This window comes from Mauremys mutica, chromosome 11 (assembly GCF_020497125.1).
Source record: "Mauremys mutica isolate MM-2020 ecotype Southern chromosome 11, ASM2049712v1, whole genome shotgun sequence".
In the NCBI taxonomy this organism is placed as follows: Eukaryota; Metazoa; Chordata; order Testudines; family Geoemydidae; genus Mauremys; species Mauremys mutica.
In genome coordinates this window covers 15,857,908-15,882,201 of record NC_059082.1, presented here as the reverse complement: position 1 = coordinate 15,882,201, position 24,294 = coordinate 15,857,908, and the positions used below count along the sequence as shown (strand labels likewise).

The window sequence follows — 24,294 nt, the reverse complement described above, 5'->3', positions numbered from 1 at the left end:
ATAATGCCACATCTGTCCTCCTAGCAACTGGCTACATCAATAACCTTATTTTGCATGTGACTGTTTTAGAACTACAGTCGTTTTTCCTTGTCTACCCAAACCTTACAATATTTTTCTTACTGAAATGAAAAATCAGCAACATCACCTCTACAGCAAAACTGTCTTTTTTATTAAGAAGTGCAGTGAAACATTAAAGCTTGAAGCATCATTTGAAACTAACCATACTATTTTTAATTTGCATATTCAAACATTCCGAGATCAAAATTATATTCTGAAATTCGTCTCTGACTTTAATTTAGAAATATCAGAAAAATATATGCTTTTAATGCAAGTTATTGCTTTGCAGATAGTTTTAAAATTAAACTGCATCACAGAATTGAGTCAAGAGGCACTGAAATAAGACTGAATTAAGGACCAATTCAGTAGTAGGAAAGCTATGAACATCACAGGAGAAAAAGATCTTCAGTTTAACTAAGCCTGATATTAGCTAATGTATGCTCAGTTATAAGGATCTCTGTTTTAACATTATCTTGGACACAATTCTTTGCATCCCACATACTTTTAAAGCCCATTACAGTCTCCATCATTATAACACTCAGTTTATTCCCACGGATGTTGTTAAATTGCTTTTGGAGTTTACCGACTAGTCTACACTACAGTCAGAGCAAAGGTGTTACTACTGTAGCAATAAAGTAGAGAAGTTCCAGGGCTTGAATTCAAATGTATCCAATTCTATAGTCTCAAAGATTTCTGAAGCCTAATAGACCGGAGTAGGTTAAAAAAAAAAACAAGAATTTTTAAAGGCAAAATTAATGCTCATAAAAGATGCCAGATTGACAGCTTAAAAAACCCCAGCCTCTGTACATCTACAGAACAGGCAACAGCAGTACCTCAAAATCTAATGGATAATTAGGAGGGCTAATAATGATATAGGGAAGTATTAATTTATCTCCATTTTAGAGAGGAGGAATCGGAGGGTAAATTGCCAAATGTCACACACAATAAGCTATTGACAGGAACAGAACCCAGATCTCCTGATACCCAGTCCAGTGGTTTAATCACACGTCCAGCCTTCCTCACTTTCAACCCAGAACAGGTGAAACCACGTACAGTATGTGGGTCACATTATACTTATTCACCACAGTTTCAGTCCTTGGCCTCTCTGCGGAGAATTCCAACAACAGAGCTGGAGGGCTTGTCTAGACAAAGAGCATGCAGCTCTGGGATGTCAATCTACCCAGCACTAGCCTGCCATGCTCTAACTGAAATGGACTGGGCTGCCCTGCGCTAAAAGCTCCCAAGTGTGCGTTGATCTACCCCACTTTGACACCAAGCACACACAAAGTTTTAGTGCTGAAAGTCCACATGGACAGCACAGCCGGGGGGAGGGATGACCCCTGGCACCCTGGCTGCTCCCCCTCCCTGCAGGGCAGGCTCTTGGTACCCACTCTGCTCTCTCTCCCCCACCCTCCCAGGGGCTGCGTGTGCACGGACGCCCAGGCTGTGTGCACTGTCAGGGTGATGAGTGGGAGCCAGCCTTAAAACTTCCCCACAGCCTCCTAGGGATGCCTTGTCCCTGCCTCCCTCAGTGCAGCGGGGGCAGGGATAAGGGATCCCTGGGAGGAGCTGAAGCACACTGCACCCCAAGCCCTGGGGATGCACTTCCCTGCTCCACAGCCAGTTTGACAGGCGTGTGTGTGTGTTCCCTCTGATACCTTCATTTTATGTCAAACTTGAGAACAAACAAACAGACAAAAAATAAATAAAAACCCAACCAAACCAAAACACCTTAATTGAACATCCTGTTTTAAATATTAAGAATTGCAAAGTTTCGTTTTAATAGTTTGACAGCCCTGGACCCTGACGTCCTAATTATCCTCAGAATGTGAACATTTTCCTGCCACTGGGACTCAGCCCAGATGTGGAGACCCCAATTCTCCGATTAGATGAAAGTTCAGTATAAAACCTTCTCAAACTACAGTCATTCTAAGGAGACAGCCACCAAAGAAGCTAATTATGCGGTTTGTGTTCTCACATGCTCCTTATGGCACCCGAGTCCCATCCAGAGCACTGCCACAGTTAGGACACAAGATGGGCAGTAGAGTTTTCCCACAGTGCACCACATTCCTAGGGCTAGAGCAGTGGTCTCCAAAGTGGGGTGTGCAAGAGGATCCTTCAGGGTGCGTGGCAGGAGGAGCGCTGCCGAAGCAGCACCGCTTCCCCCCCACCCCCCTACCCCTCGGCAGTTCGGCCGGGAGTCCGAGCGGCTTTTTTTTTTTTGTGTGTGTGCTTCGACAGTTTGGCTGGGAGCAAGGGCTGCATGCTCAAAATTTTTTTTATTGTTTGCGTGCGCGATCCAAAAAGTTTGGAGACCACTGGGCTAGAGTGTCGACATGAGGGAGGGGGTGCTTTAGGCACTTTGAGATGCGTTTACTTTGACTCAGATCTGTGCAGTGCAGTGTGGACACCAGAGACCTGGCTCGAGCACTGGTCAGAAAATTCTTCACTTGGATTAAAATGCAATGTAGATGCTCAAGTCCAAGTTTCCCCAACACGGGCCATCTGACTTGAGTCCCATTAACCCTAGGCTTACACTGCTGTGTAGACATACTCTTAGTTCATTGCAGGCTAGTGCAAAGTAGATTTACACCCCAGCTTGCCATGCACGAACCTTCTGTCTACACAACCCCTTAGTGCTGCCAACTCACACAATTTTACTCACGAGTCTCATGGTATTTGATGTTTTACTTGGAGCCCCAGCTCCTGGAAACAAGTGATTACATGAGAAACTGAACTTTAAAAAAAATAAATAAATCACATTTAAGATTCTAGCCCTCATGGTTGCAGAAAAATTCAAAACACAACACAAGTGCACCCTAAAGGATCAAAAACCAGAAGGCAAATAAAAACCTCAGATTATTATGTATTTATTTTTAATTTTATGATATTAAGTCAATCTCGTGATGGGGGGGGCACCGGACTCATGAAGTTTTGAATATTTATAACTGGTAATACTGTGGTGCTAGCCTTGGTGGTGGTTTTGTACCATGGACATTTAGGCTCAGATTCTCAAGAGGTATTGATTTCAAGCGACTAGGAATTGCCTTACTCAACACATTTCACGGAGGCTGACAAACAGGTTACAACTTTAAGTCTCTACCAAACTGAGCCAGACTGGAACTGGAAAGGAAACCTCCTGAGCGATCCAGGCCTCACTCCATCTCCAGAAAAAGCAAACATTTATTTCATTAGATAATTTACATTTTCACAGTATCTTGGCTAACAGCAAACATCAGAAGAACAGGAATTTAACTTGGTTAATGAGCAAAATTTTATTTGAAAGTAACAATGTGGACAAGCCAGTATACCAAAAACACATACATTGGAAAAAAAGCCAACAGCTGCAGCACTAAGTGCAAACGTCACGGCAAGCACCATTTTATGAAAAGCCTGCTTCACTGCCACAATTTTTAGTTCTTAGGTCCCATTTAGCTTGTCTTTGTTTAATATGTCAATCACATTTTAGGGGGAAATCAATTATCTTTGCTTTTTCGTGACAATGCAGCTGAGCTTCCCACACACCTGCAGCCGGTTTCACAGCTTTAGATACTTCGGTTAGTCATCCAGACCATGACAAGCCAACAAAATACCTATAAGCTAGGGCCAGTTTGCCCTCTCCCATGGTAAAACCTGCAGGAGGGAGGAAAAAAACAGAGGATTCCCTAATGGAGTTTCCCCCACATTGCTCTGTCAGTGGGGTGTATAATTACACACAGAAATACAGATAGCAGAAAGAGCTGCAGGTCTGGCTCCCAAGCTTCACAGGGTAACTGTTCCGGCTCAGGCTGCAGCCCAAGCTCTGGGACACTCCCACCTCACAGGGTCTTAGAGTCTGAGCTCCAGCCGGAGCCCGGACATCTACACTGAAATTAAGCAGCCCTGCAGCCCCAGCCCCAGCCCTGCGTCCCTGAACAGTATAGTCCCATTTGAACTATAATCAAGGTTTCTTGGCCACTGCTAATCCCAGCTGTGATGGTTGCCCACTACAAAACAAAAAGAGTAGGCCACAGAAAAGCAAATATAGCAGCAGGCTGTATTTCCTTTCCCAGATAACTTCTGTGGAAGATGATTACCTTCTACATGGACACAAGGTTCTGTGCTATTAGATCCCAATGTAGGTTCATGGCTAAGATCACATTTAAAAGTCAGATGCATCTACTATTACAAACAAGTGTTTTCTTTTCTGATGTTATATTCCCCATATCATGCTAATTTTCTTCCATTAACCTAGAATATGACCAATCTACAGCTACCATATAATATGTGTGGTGTAATGTCCTGCCTAAATTATCAGCTTTTATAAGAATAAAGAGCTATTCAAATTGGAAATAATTATTAAAGACTCTTAAGTTAATGGCTCTATTGTCCTTTCGTAACACAATGGGCCAGGTCATCAACTGGTATATACTGGCACAGCTATCACTGAAGTCAATGGAGCTACCACCAGTTTACACCACCTAAGGATCTGGCTCCAAACAAATAGAGCCATAAAAATCCTACCAGTAAGGCTACCACAACACACTGCCAAATTTGCAATGGTTTTCATTTCAGTTTGTCTGCACTGCTTGGCAGTATATCTAAACACATGTTTATTCTCTGTGGCTTGTATAATGTTAAGGCTACAATGGAAACCTTGGTAGCTCAAACATGGTGCTCTCTATCTTTGTGCTTCAGAAAAGACTTACTAGTCACAACAGTAACTTTCACACACAGAATTCAGGGGTGTAGTTTACAGGGGTGGCGGTTGGTAAATCTGCCTTTCAGTTCAGGAGGTCTGTGCTTAGCTCACGAGTGAAAAGATGTCTGTCATCTCAGCACCATCAGTGGGGCATATTGGTTCACGTCACAAAACCACCACACAATTCCTCACACTTCAGGATGGCTGGCAGCCTCTGCTTAGGCAAATTAAGTGTGATAGGTATTTGTAAACCTTCCTGGGAAGCAACATACACCTTCATTATGTTTGCCTCCTGCCTGTCTCATTCCTAATCATTAAATCCAGAATGCGTCCCAAAATGAACAAAGTATATTTAAAATTCCTATAGGTAATCATCAGTCACAGCATGGAGGTACAACACAAGGATCGCTACACCTACTAAGGCCTACGTTGTAGCTACGTGGGATATGTATGTTAAGACAGGGCAGCCTCTCAGGCCTGACTCCACATCTAGATGCCACAGGAATCTTTGTGACAGTCACAGATAGGTCAGCATGGAGAGTATTGAAGAGGGAGTGACCAACTATGCAGTAGCCCCAGCAAATGGTACAAGTAGCACTGAGAAGCTGTGACCCCCCGCCCCATTATACTATGTGGCTAGGAGGCAGGATGCAATCTTGCACCCTTGACCCTAAATTGGGGAAGGTGGATTTCAACTGCTCATTGTACTTCACTTCACATGCACTAAAGCTCATTTATCTGACTCTGTGTGGGTGAAGTGAATTTCACCTTTAACATATGATACTGTAGGTTGGGAGAGAAATAATATTCACTTAACCTTTCATCAAATATTGATTTTTACTGAATATTTGGAATTCTGAAATTAAAAATTAATCTTAAGGCGTAAGGGCCTGAGCCTACTCTACTAACACATGAAGCCAAACTCACTGAGCCAAATTCATTGCTCACATAATTCCACTGACTTCAGTGCGAATACACACGTGAGTAAGAAGAGCAGCATTTAGTCCCAAGAATATGGGCCAAATTCTGCCATCCTTAATCAAGCAGAACTCTTATTGCTTCCAACGAGCGTTTAACTAGACCACATTGAAGATGCAAGAATTTAGCCATATATTATTCAACTATCAAAATCTAGAATCACAACCACTGTATATTTTTGTAAGCCTATCACTCATTTGCTTGGAGCTCAATAGAATTTCATTACGATTTAGTTAAGGATTTTTTTAATTAAGCAAAGCACACTTTTATAATATGCACACGGACAATTTGCTCAAAATTGAGTTACTACATGATGCATTCATTTAAACAGTAGCAGGCATTGTATCTTATGGTCACAGAATATATTTATGTTTCATAGAATTTTCATTTGACTGCATCTACAGCAGGGATTGGCAACCTTTGGCACGCGGCCCACCAGGGAAAGCCGCTGGCGGATCAGGACTGTTTACCTGCAGCATCTGCAGGTTCGGCCCATAGCAGCTCCCACTGGCTGCGGTTCGCCATCCCAGGCCAATGGGGGCTGCGGGAAGGGTGGCCAGCACATCCCTTGGCCCGTGCTGTTTCCCGCAGCCCTCATTGGCCTGGGACAGTGAACCACGGACAGTGGGAGCTGTGACAAGTAAATAAACCGTCTGGGCCCACCAGCGGCTTTTCCTGATCAACATTAATGCTCCTAATAACGAGCTCCACAAAAATCCAACACAGGAGATGTTTCTGAGTTCCTTCTATTGATAAAAATGGTTAAGAAATGTATTGCTACACTTGCACAGAAGAAAAAAAAAACCCTCACAGAAAAACCACCCACCACACACATTGCCAAAATGTATGTCTTCAATATTATGACTCCAAGCAAAAGTTTTACAGCTCAGTTATACATTCACCCTCCCAAGTTGCGCACACGTGTGTGTATATATATATATATATATATATATATATATATATATATATATATGTGCTAACAGTAGAAATTCTGATATCCTTAGCTAGAGCATGGCTAAGGAAGGGCTATTCACCAACACTTACATTGCATCACATATGAAATTCACTCGTTTTGTACTACTCACACCTATTTTCGCTTACAACCCCATATTTTCTCTTTTCCCCCCAATTTGATTGTTCATGTTTATGTAGAATTTTAATTGTCACCATTTACTCAAGAAAGTCAATGTAAGCATTCTGAGTTAGCTCTAGGTAGATGGGCTACTGGAAACTGACGATTTTCTTTAGAGGCACACAGTGCTGTATAGAAACCTTTATTTTTGAACCCCCAAAACATTTCAAACGGAGGCAAGGACCCCTTTGGAAATCTTAGACATAGTCTGGGGACCTCCAAGGGTCCACAAGTTGAGAACCACTGGTCTAGGAAACACTCTGGCTCAATATTATTTTATGATCAAAATTAAAGGGGTGAAAATAGCTCTGTGCCTGAAACAGGCTCTGTTACATCCCTGAACTTTCCACCATTGTTATCCACCAACAGTGAGCTCTTTTACAATTCTAGAGAGATAAATGATCTTTCTCCATCCAGGGGAGTGGCCTTGGAAGCATATAAAACTCTGGAAAGTTACGGCCAAATGTATCCCTGGTGTTATTCCAATTAAGTGAATGGAGATACACCCAGCGGCGAATGGGGTCCAAGATGCCCACACGGGATCACACAGAAAACTGGCCCTGAGCTGCTGGATCCCTGGCGGGAAGGAGGCGTGGGAGAGGTGCTGAACTTCGGGACTAGGATTCGCCCCTGCCGGTGGCTGGTTAGTGGTTACTCCTCCCCAGATGACAAGACGCCGAGCTCTTCCCTACCCCTGCTCGGCCGCTGCCCTCCAGGCGAACAACCCGCCCACCGCTCCCTGTTAAGGCAAGGGGGGCACCGCGTCTCGGTAGCGCTCCGGCTCGGGGCCAGCGGCCAGGCTCTCCTCCTCCTTCCCCCGAGCCCCTGCGCGGCGAGGGGAGGCGGTGCCGGCGGGGGGGGGGTCCGCAGGGGGTGGCGCCGATGTCCTGCCGGGCAGGGGGCGGCAGCAGCCGCCGCTACTCACCGGGAGGATTTACAGCCGCCGGCGTTGCCATCTTGTCTCGGGGGCGAATTAGGATCAATGCAAGCGGGGGAGGGGGGATGCTCTGCGCAGCCCGGGCCGGCAGCGGAGGAGGAGCGAGCCCCGAGGCTGCCCGCCGCACAAAGGGCCGGACGCGCAGGGCGCAGCGCAGCGCAGCGCAGCGCAGCACCCTGGGCAGGGAAGGGGGGCGGTGGCGGCTCCTTGGCGCTCAGGCTCCCTGCGCAAAGCGGCCCAAGATGTCTGATGCGCCCGCTTCGCTTCTGCTCATGCTCCAGCGCCCCGGGCGGCTCCAGCGAGCATGTGCCGGGCGCCCGCACATGTGCGTTGGGACGGGGAAGCCGCTGCCCTCTGCCTGGCCCCCCGAGCCTGGCTCGTTCCCGTGCAGCGCGGCTCCAGCGCGCCCGGCTCCACGGCTGTGACCAGGGGAAAAGAGACTCCAGGCTGGGCCGCTAGCCTCTGGCCCAGGCGGTAGGGGGACCAGACAGCAGATGTGAAAAATCAGGAGGGGGTGGGAGGTAATAGGAGCCTGTATAAGAAAAAGATCCCAAAATTGGGACTGTCCCTATAAAATCGGGACGTCTGGTCACCCTACCAGGTGGGAATCAGGTAGCCAGTCTGGGGCTGCTTCCCTGGGCCATGGGCGACTGTCCCTGACAAAGCAGCAGGTTGCTGTGCAGCCTGAGTCTGCCTTTCCCTCTCTCCCTGCATGGAAAAGGCTGGGATGATTTGTCTTCTCCCTCCGGTTTCAGATTTTGGAACAGAAAAAATCAATCATGGGGCATGTGGATAGATCTCTGAAAACATCTGCACAAAAAAAGCTAATACTGTGCGGTACCATTAGGAAAGAGAGAATCAGACAGAAAATAGCATAATCTGGTACATAGCACCATGATATGTTTGTCCCCCTCCAGCCCTTCAGGATGGTCCTGGAGTCTCCAGGATTACAGGTTACGCTTTAATTAAGTATTATGTCATGTGATGAAACCTCCAGGAATATTGCCAACCAGAATTGGCAACCCTACCCCCACCTTGAATACTGCATGCAGTTCTGGTTGCCCCGTCTCAAAAAAAGATGCATTAGAATTGGAAACGGTATAGTGACGGGCACCAAAAAGGATTGGGGGTATGGAACACTTTCCATATAAGGAGGATTAAAGAGACTTGGAATTTTCAGCTTTGAAAAGAGACAACTAAGAGGGCATATGATAGAGGCCTATAAAATCATGACTGGTATGGAGAAAATGAATAAGTGTTATTGACTCCTTCACATAACACAAGAACCAAGGGTCAACTAATGAAATGAAGAGGCAGCAGGTTTAAAGCAAACTAAAGGCAGTACTTCTTCATATAGTTCACTTGTGGAACTCGTTACCAGGGGATGATATGAAGGCCAAAATTTAACAGCATTCAAATAGGAATTAGAAAAGTTTATGGAGGATAGGTCCCCAAATGGCTATTAGCCAAGATGGTCAGGGATGCAACCCCATGCTCTGGGTGGCCCTAGCCTCTGACTTCCAGAATCTAGGAGTAGACAATGGAATGGATCACACAATAATTGCCTTTTCATTCCTTCTGAAGCACCTGGCATTGTAGGCGCCAACTCTGTGGGTGCTCCGGAGCTGGAGCTCCCAGAGGGAAAAATTAGTGGGTGCTTTGCACCCACTGGCAGCCAAGCTCCCCTCACCCCCCACCCCTTCTCCTCCTCCCCCCCTGAACCCACCACATCCCCGCTCCTCCGCCTATCTCCCAAGCGTTTCCCGCCTGGCCACCGCCAAACAGCTGCTTGGCAGCGTCAGCATGCTCGGGGGGAGGGGGAAGAGCGGGAATATGGTGCACTCAGGGGAGGAGGCGGGGCCAGGGCGGGGATTTAGGGAAGGAGTTGGAATATTGGCAGGGAGGGGGCAGAGTTGGGGCATGGACTTTGGAGAAGGGGTTGGAATGGGGGCAGGGAAGCGGTGGGAAGAGACGGGAAATGTGGGGGCTGGAAACTGGGGGGGGGGTCGCGCACCCATAGGAAAGAGGGGAAGTCGGCGCCTATGCCTGGCATTAGTCACTGTCAGAAGACAGGATATGGATTAGATCAGTGGTCCCCAACCTTTCAGTTGCAATAGCATATTCATATCCCCAGAAGAGTGTGGTGGGCACCGGACGACCAGCTGCCAAAATGCCACTGAGAAGCGGTGTCATCAAGAAGTGTCGCCGCCGAAATGCCGCCCGAGAACCAGCGTCATCAAGAAGCGTCGCAGCTGAAATGCTGCCGAGAAGCAGCGGCATTTCGGCGGCGACACTTTTTGGCGTTGCCGCTTCTCGGTGGCATTTCAGCGGCTGGTTGTCCGGCGGCCGCACTCCTCAGGGGCGGGTTGTCTGGTGGAAGCGCTCCCTTGTCAGTAGGCGGGCGCACATAAATGCCCTGGCGGTGCCATGGCACCCGCGGGCACCACATTTGGGATCACTGGACTAGATGGACTATTGGTCTGAACCAGTATGGCTGTTCTTGTGTAAAGTGCCTTAGTCTTTTCTCTCTATCACTGATTACACATTTACTCTTCTTTGAGTTTGCAATGCACAGAGCACCTTTCAGTGTCCACCTCTGGTTTATGGTCCCTTAACATATTAGGGAAAGGTCTGTATTAGCTTTGCACATTTCAAAGCTGTGACAGAGCATAATACTGTGATAATTCTGTGGAGAGAGCTGTAGCAGTCTATCTTGTTCTTTTAGATTTGGCCATTCTAGACACTTATACAAGGGTGTTAGGAGTTGCTATAATGTCTTAAGCATTTTTCAGTTTGGGAGGGGGATGTTTGCACCTAGCTCCAGGAAGCTAATGTTGCTGATGCCTGCAAGTGATATTAGATCTAGGAGTAAATCATAGGTTTAGAAAAAAAAAAAACAGGAGTACTTGTGGCACCTTAAAGACTAACAAATTTATTGTAGCATATGGTCCCTTAACATATGTAACAATAAATTTGTTAGTCTTTAAGGTGCCACAAGTACTCCTGTTTTTTTTTTTGTTTTTTTTTTGCGGATACAGACTAACACGGCTGCTACTCTGAAACCTGTCATAGGTTTAGAGCAACCTCATTTTTTTGTGAATTGGTTACTATTTCTCAAGGAAGTGTCCAGATTTGAGGACGAAGGGGGTTGTCTTCACTGACACAATGGGAGTTAGTTCTCTCCCCCGCCCCACATAAGATTTAAACTTCTCAAGTGGAGAGAAGGCAGATGTAGTTTTTATTTTGAGGCAGCTAGGCTCGGTCAGCACTAACCCTCCCCACCCTCCCATGCCCATGGTTGACCATACCTAGTTTACCTAGTACAACTAGAGTGCCTTGTCTCCACTGTGTTTTTACAGCAAGATAGCTTTTGCATGTTATTGGTAAAAACATACTATTTTTGTTAGTGAAGACGTAGCCCAGGTGATTACATAACTGTAAAAGGTTAGAATAACTTTATGTATTATTCAGTATGTTATCTGAGCCACATGATTTCCTGATTCTTGAAAGTGTCCCTTTGATTCCAGTGTTATTCTGGTTCTGCTCTCTGAGATGCTATAGTGCTGATTGAGAAAATGAGAGGTATGGAAGAGGGAAGTGAGGGGAGGTGTGCAGGGGAGGTGTTTGGGGCTGTGGGGAAAGAGCTGGTATCTAACTTGTGCAAGAGATGCTGGCTGGCCTGTGTAAAATAGAGAGAAAGATTCTCAGTGGCCTGTATGAGAGTGAAAGGCAGAGATGGGGAAGGTGATGCTGGTTTTGTTTTTAAATGAGGAGGAAGATTTTTATTGTCTCACTAAAATATACACTTCACAATCCTTCTGCAAAAAGAGAGTGATGATTTTAAAAGTTTCCCTAACTGGAGGTATTACCCCTTAAAGATACATCTCCACTAGCCTTTTTTACTTGGGGTGGGGGGGCAGGGGGCAGGGAATCTATATTTAGTTTTAGTTTACTGCAAAGTAAAGAAGCAGGAGTTGTTTTTGGCTTCATTTCTTTAACACATATCTAAAGGTTTCTTTAACCCCAGGTTCAAGCTTTCTGTTTCAATAGTTTACAGGATTTAATAGTAAGACATAAATAGGTTTGTTTTAAATGTTCAATACATAGAGTTTAAAAGGAGCAATATACTCATATGCTTCCAGGTGCCTAACTACATTATTTTGATTTTGTGGATTAAGATGGAGGAGATGGTGCCTTGAATGGAAATACATTAAATACAAAAATCTGCCTTAAAAGTAACATTAAGGATCATATTTAAACCCACAAAAGCTTTAAGAATTCAGAAGCTGAATCTGCCATTCTGTAGTCTAAGCAAAACATTCACAGAAATTATATACTACTCTGCCAGAACCAGCCTTACACACTACCCACATTCTCAAGCACAAATAGGTGGATCCAGGAACATTATTAATCAGCCATAGCTCTTATTTTCTTTGATCTTGTGCATTTAAGTATCATTCTGCACATTGATATATCGCAATTTCCTTTGTTGTTTTTCAAGTTTAAAAAGGTGCCATAACTTGTTATCCTATAGCCTATGGCAAATATTTGCATAATAAAGGCTGTATCTAGTAAAACTGCCAAAATGTGTTTAGCACTCTTAATAAGCAAAATCACATTAAAATAATTGGTTCAGAGGTTCTAGCAAGATTGTAGCTTTCTGTACCTTACAGAGTACAATGCATGCATGCCCTAATATCCAAAACACATCTATGATTTCCTCAGTAATGTTCAAATTTATAACTGTTTCTACTATCATGGTTCATCATTCAAGAAGCTTGGCATATATTATATTTGTTCCTATTGATAGTAATCAGAGTAAGAAGCTTGTATGTAGTTGAAGGGTATGAAACTTTTCCAGATTGTTAATTTTCCTGTGTTTTCAGTTTTAAAACCAGCTGTATGGTCAGAGGCTGAAATGCGACCCTTTTGCTGGATTTTTATTTTTAATCAGTCCCATTGTCTCCATGGTTGTACAGCAGTTGTTCAAATATTTCTTGGTTTAATCGTAAACACAGAAAGCCAGTCAGAACGGAAGGGAAATGAACAAAGAAAATGGAGGTTCAGTAGCACATGCTTAAAAAAGTGGATAAGAACTTTTTGCCAAAAACTGAAACAAACAGTCACAAATGCAAATTTAGTTTTAAAAAGTTGGCAAGTGTCCCCACAATTTTTAAAAATGTATTTAATATCATTGAGAGATAAAGCGGGAGTAACCCTGTTGTGAACGTATAAGCCCACAAAGAAGTTCAGAGTAGACACCAAAACTCATACTTTAACTCATTCTGTTGTGCATATGGAATGTGCAATACCCAGGTACAATGGGATGAGTTTTGTCCAAGAATTTCAAAAGTGAGTAGTGATTTTGGGCTCCCACCTTGTGATGCCTTAGAGCAGCCTGGTTTTCACAGAGTAGTGTCTCAAATTGGGCACTCAAAAAGTGAGGCATCCAAATCCATTAGTCACTTTTGAAAATCTTGGCCAGTCTTTGCTTTTATTCTTCCCATAGTATGAGTTTTATTGTGTAGAACAAAGGAATTCCTGACTTTTCAAGAAAAGAATATGATGGGAAAGCAATAGCTATCCAACACATAAAGGTAGCCTACACCATTTTCTCCTAATTCCATAGTCTGACACTCAGCTTTATTTTCACATTTATTCCTTGTACAACCTGTAGGAACTGCTGATCCTATTAGTGGTGTACACCCTGCTCCCACACCCCCGTTAAGCTCTAAATGAGTGTTTAAGGTGATCACTAAAGGCTCAGTTCTTTCTGATGTTGTTACTAGTGGAGTAATTTTGCCTGGAGAGGTTTTCTTTTTTGGGGGAGGGGGGTGAGCAACAGACATTCTCCTGCAGTTCTGTGAGACCACCTTCCTTCTCCGCAGTGCAGAGACAATCCAGGAACAACTTCCTGGTGCAAATGCTGGAGGAACCAACTAGGGGCCCTGCTTCTCTTGACCTGCTGCTCACAAACAGGGAAGAATTGGTAGGGGAAATAGAAGCGGGTGGCAACCTGGGCAGCAGTGGTCATGAGATGGTCGAGTTCAGGATCCTGACAAAAGGAAGAAAGGAGAGCAGCAAAATATGGACCTTGGACTTCAGAAAAGCAGACTTTGACTCCCTCAGGGAACTAATGGGCAGGATCCCCTGGGAGGCTAATGTGGGGGGAAGGAATCCAGGAAAGCTGGCTGTATTTTAAAGAAGCCTTATTGAGGGAACAGGAACAAACCATCCCAATATGCAGAAAGAATAGCAAATATGGCAGGCGACCAGCTTGGCTTAACAGAGAAATCTTCTGTGAGCTTAAAAACAAAAAGAAAGCTTACAAGAATTGGAAACTTGGACAGATGACTAGGGAGGAGTATAAAAATATTGCTCGAGCATGCAGGGGTGTAATCAGGAAGGCCAAAGCACAATTGGAGTTGCAGATAGCAAGGGATATGAAGGGTAACAAGAAGAGTTTCTACAGGTATGTTGGCAACAAAAAGGTCAGGGAAAGTGTGGGACTCTTACTGAATGAGGGAGGCAACCTAGTGACAGATGTTGTGGAAAAAGCTGAAGTACTCAATGCTTTTTTTTTTTTTGCCTCAGTCTTCACAGACAAGGTCAGCTCCCAGACTGCTGCACTGGGCAGCACAGTATGCGGAGGAGGTGAGCAGCCCTCAGTGGTGAAAGAACAGGTTAAAGACTATTTAGAAAAGCTGGACATGTACAAGTCCATGGGGCAAGATCTAATGCATCTGAGGGTGCTGAAGGAATTGGCTGATGTGATTGCAAAGCCATTGGCCATTATCTTTGAAAATTCGTGGTGATCGGAGGAGGTCCCGGACAATTGGAAAAAGGCAAATATAGTGCCCATCTTTTAAAAAGGGAAGAAGGAGAATCCAGGGAACTACACACCAGTCAGCCTCACCTCAGTCCCTGGAAAAATCATGGAGCAGGTCCTCAAGGAATCCATTTTGAAGCACTTGGAGGAGAGGAAGGTGATCAGGAACAGTCAACATGGATTTGCCAAGGGAAAGTCATGCCTGACCAACATGATTGCCTTCTAAGATGAGATAAATGGCTCTGTGGATATGGGGAAAGCCATGGACATAATATATCTTGACTTTAGCAAAGCTTTTGATATGGTCTCCTACAGTATTCTTGCCAGCAAGTTAAAAAAGTATGGATTGGATGAATGGACTATAAGGTAGATTGAAAGCTGGCTAGATAGTCAGGCTCTCTGGCCAATATGTGCCTGCAATCATTCAGTTTTAAACAGAGGCAGCACCCACCTCTTGTGGGTGCCCCTCCCAGCCAATGGTTGTTTGGCGGGTCTTTAGCGACTCAGCCCTCCGGCCGAAACATATACACTGTTCCCCCCTTCCAGGTATACAGTTTCTAGTTCCTTCTCATGGCCCAGGCTTCCTTCCTGGAGACACCGCCTTCTTTAACAGCCCAACAGGGGCCCATTTGGGTATCCTCAATTGGTGTCCTTTCAGTAGCCCTCCCTGGGTTCAGTCTTCAGCCAGACCAGCAGGGCTCATCACTGTCCCCTCGCTCAGTCTGGTTAGGTTCTGGGCTCAGCCTGCCTACACTGACCTGTCCATGATTCTGCTGCTCATCTAGATAGTCAGACACCCAGTTCTCTCTCCTCAAGCTCCTGGCGACAACTGATTGCTCTGCCTCTGCTGCTCCTTTTTATATGGCCCTTCTGGACCCTGATTGGCTGCTCCTCTTTAGCCCCCCCAGGCTGCCTGGAGGACTTCTCCACTGCTCTTTTCTGGGGCAGAGGGAGCAGGGCCACAAAGCCTCCAGCAGAGGGCCTCCAAATCTAGTCTACCCTATCACACCAACATTTACCAGTAAAAACTGAATCCTTCCAAGCCTTCTAGGGTGACCAGATGTCCCAATATTTGGGACTTCTTTTTATATGGGGTCCTATTACCCCCCCACCCCCGTCCCGATTTTTCACACTTGCTATCTGGTCACCCTAAAGCCTTCCCATAACAATATCACTCCTGAAAATTCAGTTTTAAAATAGCATCATTTGAATTTAAAACCCCCTTTTGCCCTAAAAATGCCATATCTGTCGTTCCATTTGGATAAATGAGTTTCTGCTGTTTCATGATCAGGACAGCTACAACAGAGACAACAGATGCAAGTTTTCTATTCAAATACTGTAAAACGTGAAGTGTCATGGGTGACATAGGACCTTAAGTTCCAAGGAATGTTAGGGAATTAACCTTGATTGGCGCAAAGGCAAATTAGAGGGGCAGGCAAAGACTCATATACCATATTAAGGTGGAATTCTATTTCAAACCTTTGCAAAAATGGTAACATGGGGCTGCATATTCAGTATCTCTCAGTGCTTTTTGATTAAAAAATACTACAAGTTGTGTTTTAGTCAAACTGCCAGCCCAGCAAATTCAGTTTGGAATCTGAAAGTCAACCTGGATTCTTTCTGACTCACACATGACCAACAGTAGACAGGCTGGCCAAGTTTTTCCACAGTGACAAAGGTTTTTGGGAGCCCAATGTGAGACACCTTAAAGAGGCCTGATATTCACATGGAGGGTACAAAGAACCTTCTGAAAATCAGACCCCATAACAAGGTATGTCAACTTGGGCACCCAGAAGTTGAAGTATCCAACAATCACTAGACCATTTTGAAAATCTTGTCTCTACCGGCAGTCAGGGCTAAGGTCTGATTCAATGGGCCAGACTCCCATTAGCTTCAGTGGTGCAAGATTGAGCTTATAGTTAACAATTCTGTAGAGAACTTGCAAGTTAAATCATAATAGAATCCATTTAACTCACTGGTTCTGCAATACTAACAGGAGTAAAACTTTACGTCAGCTGACATATGACTCTGAATACAAAAAGGGAGGCCTATTAAGAAAGAAAGTACCAGGTGTATATAGTCGCTGCTCAGAGTGGAACTGCACTAACATTTTACAGATTTCCCTTTTTTCTCCATTACCTGCAGTCGTGCTGTCTGGAGTGGCTCATGACCGTGAAAATGCAAAACTCAGGGCAGGCTGTCAAGAAGCAGGGCAGATACTCCCAGTTTGGAGTATGTTCTATAATTAGATTTCTCCAACCCAGTAACAAATGTGAACTCCTGAAGCACTATAGCAGTATTACCATGGAGTCATATACAATCCCCTTGGTCATTCCAGTCTATCTTGCCACCCAGGCAAGCTGGATTTAATGTTAGTTGGTTGCGATACACTGAAGATCACAAAATATTCAGGTTGCTCCACTTCCAAGAGACCAGTCAGTTATCCCAGGTCAATCAAAGACCCTATAAATCTCACACCAAAGACAACACTTGTAGCCAATGCATAGTAAATTACCTAAGGATTTATTAACTAGGAAGAGAAGAAATGAGAGTTATTACAAGGTTAAAGCAGGCAAACATAGACTAACTCATTTGTGGTTTCAAAAGGTGACAGAGTTGTAGTAATCTGTTAGCTCTGAATGTCTTTTAGGGCTAACCCAGGTTGACCCTGGGGATCTCTCCTTCTGTTTCATAGCTATGGCCCTGTAAGAGTCCAAACTGCAAAAAGAAAAATAGCTGACGAAATTTTTTCATTTCCTTCTTCCAGAATTCAAGCTGATGGGATGAGCCCTTCTGCATGTAGCCTCTTCATGGATGTGAAGGGACAACTAAAGTCTTTGTATTGTGATGTCCCACAATGGCCCATTTAGTTTTGATAGGCCTTCATGATAGGCCGGAGATGATCCCTACTGACTGGGTTCGTGGTCTCAGAACAAACTTTTTTTACAATTACAAAGCAAAAATGTGATAAAGATATTATAAGTGAAATCAATGCATGCAGCAACTTACATGCAAGTCTAAACACTAAAACACAATGTTGTAAGTCCAACACCCATCTTAACCCTACTAACACACAGGTGAAACAGACTGGTTTCCAGCAATGAGTTTGTCCATGCTCGTCTGAAGCCTAAAGCCTTGGCAAGAGCTGGCACCTGTTTTGCCAGTGTCATGTCTGCTTTTTCGCAGACTGTGACTATAGCAAAATGTAAATATTTGTATATACTTGTAGCATCTCCACATCTTGAGAAAACTATTTTATTTACTAGTTCTTGTTTTCTTGACTTACAAGAATATTTCCGCAAGTCCATCTGTCTGTAACCCACAAGAGGCTGATTTTTGTTTGACATAATAAAACTAACCATAGACTGGAACAGTTTTACATTTATCGCAACGCCATTTGAAAAGCAATATTTTATTATGATATACTTAAAAAAATACCTCTGCCAAGGTACAGGAGGATTTTGCTCTGTTGAAATGAGAATTTATGAAGAACATTTTAATAAATTTTATAGACAACATTTTCTTTCCTTTGCATAGTTTTCTTTATCTCTTCAGAGAGATTTGCTGGGGATCATAACTGCAATAAGACTAAAATGGTTGAAAATCTCTTGGATTTAAATGTACTGAAACAACCACAATTCTAGGTGATGTGAAAGGCAATTCTTTCTTTAAAAAGGGAAGAAGTTATGATGAGTCTGAGTCATGCTACACCATTCAGTTAAACACAGAGCAGATGATAAAAGAGCAAGTATGGGAAGAAAGCGGCTGTCTGATAACCTATCTTTTAATCAAATATGTGCGCTCTCTCTCTTTTTTAAAAAAACAATTTCACAAGGTAATGATTTCAGAAGGATCCTAAAACAGAACAGAACACATCCACTTAATTGTCTAATAATTGTTGATAAGTTTGTGGTTGATTCTACAGGCAATGATTAAAAGGCTATGCAGATTCTTAGCAGACCCTTACATTTATGAGCTTGCACACAATATTTTAATTGCTTCTTTGCCAGTTTTATTTCTGAAGTTGACAAAATGTGCATGTGCAACCATGGCTTAATAACCATATAGTACGTGTTTAATTATGTTCAAAAATATAATCTCTAAATGATGGAATTTCATTTCATAACTAATTTCTATGTGCTTTAAAAAGAATGGACTATCTCCAGTCATGTTTTATGGTTCTTTCATCTCCATTTACAAAATAAGAACCACCATCTTGAATATTTTAATAGCTGGACATATGGTCATAGATAATTTTTTCTTCTTTATTTAGGTCTCCAGATAGCCCCCAGAAATTTTTTTTTCCATTTGTATACATGGCCATGTACACAAATTGTGTTAGCTAAGTTCAAAGCTAAAACCTTCTTTGTATTATTCCAATCTCACACTAATTAAACTTTAACTTTGACCTAAATTAGATCATGCATTGCTCTTACTGGAATGCACCACTCAGAATAATGATTTTATAGCTCTTAGTGTGTTGATTCACAGTCTCTAGAGTTTGCTGGTTTGTACCATTACCTTTGGGAATAAGAGAAAGCTCCTATGAATGACATATCAGAATGAATCTGCATGACAGAGAAAGGGTGAGAAATCACTACAAAAAATGCCCTGCTCTCAGAAAGTTATCCAAGGCTATTCTGGTGATTTAGAAATGGAATTTGATTCGTCACGTTCACACATTTTGAATTTGCTTGTTGAGAGCGTTCATAGATACAAAAGGTTTGTTCATACAGATCTCTGTGGAAAAAGAATATGAGGCCCATAGGCAAAATTGTGTGACCAAATTTGTTTTGGGTGGAAGTGGTAGTAGTAGGCTTCTCTCCTTTCCCCTCCAAAAGACTGTTGCTTCTTTGCACAGATGATTACTATGGTCGGCTACCATGGGTAAAGTATTGCCAGGTGGTGATGAGTGACAATGAAGCTGTGCAGTTTAGCGCTCTCCCTTGCTATCTATTGGCACATGGGACAAGTTATGTCTTTTTGGAAGATCCCACTCTTCCCCCACTGCTGCATCTCTTCCTCGCTGTGGGTGAAACTCACCTCTGAGCAGGGAGCCCCTAGAAGGCCTATTTGCTGTTTAAGTCCCAATTAAACCCTCAAGTTGGGATGTGAGCGGTGCATAGGCTTTTTGTAGAACCTCTTCACAGCAATGCATTTCACCCGCTGTGTGTTGATGACTGATGAAAGCAGTTACAAAGAGAACAGTAGAAAAATGGTGAATAATTCCCCAGGCCAAAGCCATGAAAGGAGACAGCTCTGAGGATTCAGTTGTGCTCCTCCCAGCCTGGAAAACATGTGCATTCCTGTCACAGTTGCCATGTACCAGTTAATATGCTGAATGGTGTTGTGAGAGAGAAAATTGGAGCCCAACATTCTGGCTTGGCAACTGAGCCCTTCTGCACTAGAACCGTGTGACGTGAAGAAGCTCTGTGTAAGCTTGTATTATTCGCCAATAGAAGTTGGTCCAATAAAAGATGTTACCTCATCCACCTTGTCTCATATACTCCATGACTCTTTTCTGGGTTACCTGAGGTGTCCAGGATGAATCATTGCCACATGCTTACAGCATAAGAGAGCCTTGTCTGTGACCACCAGGGTCCCCAACTACCAGCAGCTGACAACACAAGTACTCCACTCTGTGCTCTGCAAGGCCCACTCTCTCTCTCTGCTCTGCAGGCTGCCAATTTACACATCCCACTTTGTTACACTCAGGTATCCAGTCCTTTATCTCCTGGACACCTTCAGTGTACACCAATCCGCTGCCTCAAGGGAAGCAATGCACCGATTTCATCTCAGTTCAACACTTTTTAGTTTCTTTAGCACAAGGCACTAGACAGTCTTACAGTAAATTCAAATGGAAGATTATTAAAACAGCTTGAGATAGAGATTCAAATACAAGCAAGTATAAGGATTTGGAAATATAAGGTTACAGGTAAAAGAAAAACAAGACACAAACTACAGTGTATACTTATTAACAAATTACTTTCCTGTCTGATAAGGTATCTCTCACTAAAAGATTCTTTTCTTGAAGCATTTGTCTAATGCAAAGAGCAGGGATCCAATCATCCACTTGTCATGAGACCTCCGCACCCCCACTGGTGGAGAGTCTCCTCCTGTAATGAACAACAACTTGAGCCATTTCTTCTGCTTTTAAAACAACAAGCTATTGTTGTTTTAGTTCAGGGGTCCCCTCCTTCAGAGAACCCTCCTGGGGTTAGTCTGTCTTCTTAAAGCTCAACCTGGACTGACAGTAAACAAAGTGCTGTCTCCATAGATGTCCATTGTTCTCAGCATTGATTGTTAGCCCTGAGACCCCACCTCACCTCAGGTGACAAGTCTCATTTCAACAGCTTTGCTTAATATCCTAGCTTTTAGATATTTCATAAACTATTGCTCAGACAAACATCTCAAAATGACCATTTCAATGAGCAGAGCCCACACACGACCCCCTTCGGTATAATATTGAGAAAATGGTCGGACACAGATGTAATATACCTGCCAGAGAGCAAACCTGTCTCACATACTCCCATGCTGGAATTACAGCCCTCGTGTTTGTGCCAACGACCGCTGTCAATGGAGACAGGTGATGAAAGATTGCAGACTGCAGCACTGGATAAATGCCACTAGGAGATACATGAAATATTGCCATGCAGTGCTTAAACAACAGCACAGCACCACAGAGAAGTTTCTGAAATGGTTCTGTATGCACTTCATCCCTTTCTACACTTGCAGTTAAATCACATCCAGCTCTAGTTTAGGGCACCTGTTATTGACACCTCTTGTATGCAACAGGTAGTTGTCCCCAGAGAAGACAAGGATTTTACAGTTTTGCTTGATTTTGAACTAAAATTATAATTGGCCCAGACTGAGCCCCCTGGACCGGTGGCCAGGACCTGGGCAGTGTGAGTGCCACTGAAAATCAGCTCGCGTGCCGCCTTCAGCACATGTGCCATAGGTTGCCTACCCCTGATTTAATGTATTGTGCAACTCATCTGCATTTACTAAGGGTCTCCCTTTTAAAATTTAAATTAAGCTGCCATAGTATTTCCTGTCTATTATACAAGATTGCCACAGAACTGCCACAGAATTTAGGTTCAGCTTGCTTCAGAGAACAGGGAACCCTGACTATATATAGCACTTCCCATTTCCAAGCTTGGGACCAGTCATCCAGTCTTTACACTTGTAATGTCCCAACTGAAATCAACAGGCAATTTCCCTGAATAAGGAATGTAGCAGTGAATCCTTAAAAAGCATATGGCAAAATTTTATCATCCAAGTCCCTTTTGTCCAGTCAATTTTTTAAGAGTGTATGAATATCTTTAAAAAGCTTTTGATGTATTCTAGTTGTTAGCTGTAATTATTTATGGGATTTTTATCTCGTTTCAGCTGTTTCTTTGGTTGTATGTTGTAATGTTTTCTGGTTTTAATGTTGTTTGTTCAGTGACTGGAACAACAGGGAGATAGGGATCATTAAAATAACATTGATTATTCTCTTATTTTGTTACTGTTATTTTTGGAAGATATCTGGCCCTCTTTTATGCAGTCTCTTTGAATAGAAATAAACAACACTGTTTTCCGGAGAAAGTTAGATCTTTTGTTTTAAAACAAAAGATCAACAGCCTGTTTAGTTCTTATAATGTTCCTGATCTTGAACATTAGTTTTTCAGTTTCCAAAGAGAGTATGCTACTTAGGACCATGTAATTAAAAGCAGCACATTACATATGGCACCTTATCAGAAAGGTCCATTTTCATAAGAAAAATGGTTTATCTAAAAGAGTACACCCCAGCTTTTATTTGGCATAATTAAAACATAAATGCCATTGTTCTATTGTTCTTTAAATTACATTTATTAAACTGTATGCCACAGTGTGGGAGCCAATTTTCCTTAATGTCACAAAGAATGAATTTGATATAATTTTATTTAATATTTTAGTGGATGGTACAGAGGCTGAGGTTAGGCAAGCTTGTTGTAAATTAAAAATCTAAGTTGAACTCAGTGAATCAACCTGTTCTGGCAAGAATCATTCCTTCTGTGTTTTATATTATTTTTTATCTTAATTACATTTCAAAATGCTACTCTCTAATTCCAGGGGTTAGTTTCAGTTTTTAAATCCAGGCCCTACAACAACTCAAAGCAGTAAGATGTGAATAATCCATTTGATCCTGTGGCTCTCATTCATCAAAAACAGGAGGTGTTCTTATGGAACTCATTGTCTATGTATAGTTTATGGGCAGGATCACTTTTGTACATAATTACAGACAGCAGTATTCAGACTAGGGGCATTGGAAGTTAGTTTAATCATAAATGACAGACATACAGTGGGAGCCAGATTCTGCCACCATTACTCATTCTGAGTTGTAATTTACTCTGAGATGACCCACTGAAATCAACTACTCAGGAAGTAAGAGTCTACTCAACATGTATCAGAATCTGACCCACAGAATCTAGACTGCATCATTAAAAACTATTTCAAGAGTATTTGGTACTAGTCCTCATAGACAGGTCTCATCGCAGCTTACATGAACTTCTACAGCTCACGTAACACAAAAAAATTCCATTAAGAAAACAATGCAAAGGAGCGTGATGTGCCAAATTATAACATTGCTACCTGAGGAACGTCACTCACAGATTTCATACCACTGTATACAAATCAAACAACAAACAAACCTAGGCAAACGTATTAGAGCCCAAGCCCCTTCTTAACGTGAAATCAGTAAGGCTGCTCATACAAGAAAGGGCTACAGGATCACTCCCTTAGGATCAACAGAAGTTTTCAGAAAACCAAAGTGGGGTCTCTGTCCTCTAAATCATTATACCAAGGAATTGCGTGATCCTTCCTACTCCAGAGGCATCTCCTATTGCCGATGCAGAGCCCACAACACCAGATTACTTTCTGGATTTGTATATCAAAAGAGGGATCAATGAAAGGACAGGGCATCAGACAGCCCATTCCAGTCTATGTTTTTTGTTCATTTTTGCTGACAGCTCTTGCCATAGGAATTCAACAGGCCAGAGTCCACTTTCTTGCATCACCATACCTGTGTGTTTGGAGGTGACAAGCATAGACAGGATGTAATCGTTTAATTATGCAAATAATCTGTACTCATGTGAGTAGTCCCATTGATTGTAATGGGATTATTTCTGTGAATAAGGATGACTCACTAGTAAAGGCTGCAGGATCAGACACATAATTTGCTTTTAGACTTCCATGGCAGGGCAGCATTTCTGTAGCGTAAGTCAGCCTGAGGCAGAACCTGTCAATGGTTGCAGCCAACCAGAGACTGCATGACTTGAAAAGGTTTGTGTGCCTTTGACTGGAGAGTGCCCGTATGCTTCAAACACTACCAGGTCATTGAATTAAAATATGCACTGACAGAGTCCCAGGGGGAAATTTGCTGCCTACTAAAGTCAATGGCAAACTTCCACTGACTACAACGAGGCCAAGGTTTCACCCCTAAAGGGTCAGCGCATTTAGTGATGGGAAGATGAGGGCAGCTGCATGTCCACCTGCTATACCCCTACCTCTCAGCAGGTAGACCCAAGCTCTTGACAAGAATGAAAGAAGATTTAAGTTGCAGTCTTGGACAAATTACCTTGAAACACAGGGCTGCCCAGAGGGGGGGGCAAGTGGGGCAAATTGCCCCAGGCCCTGCAGGGGCCCCCACAAGAGTTTTT

At 43.3% G+C, this 24,294-nt stretch overlaps 1 protein-coding gene across 3 annotated transcripts in view; it reads right to left on the bottom strand.

Annotated features, from left to right (window-relative positions):
- ARNT2 (aryl hydrocarbon receptor nuclear translocator 2) overlaps positions 1-24,294 on the bottom strand; it is a 185,329-nt gene that overhangs the window by 137,851 nt on the left and 23,184 nt on the right. Inside the window, exon 1 of one of the 3 annotated variants that reach the window (XM_044979472.1) lies at positions 7,774-7,927. The exons of the other annotated variants lie outside the window; for them this stretch is intronic. Coding sequence (XP_044835407.1) covers positions 7,774-7,804 — 31 coding nt within the window. The 5' untranslated portion in view covers positions 7,805-7,927. Of the gene's footprint in view, positions 1-7,773; positions 7,928-24,294 lie in introns of those variants that run through there. 3 annotated transcript variants of the gene reach the window in all.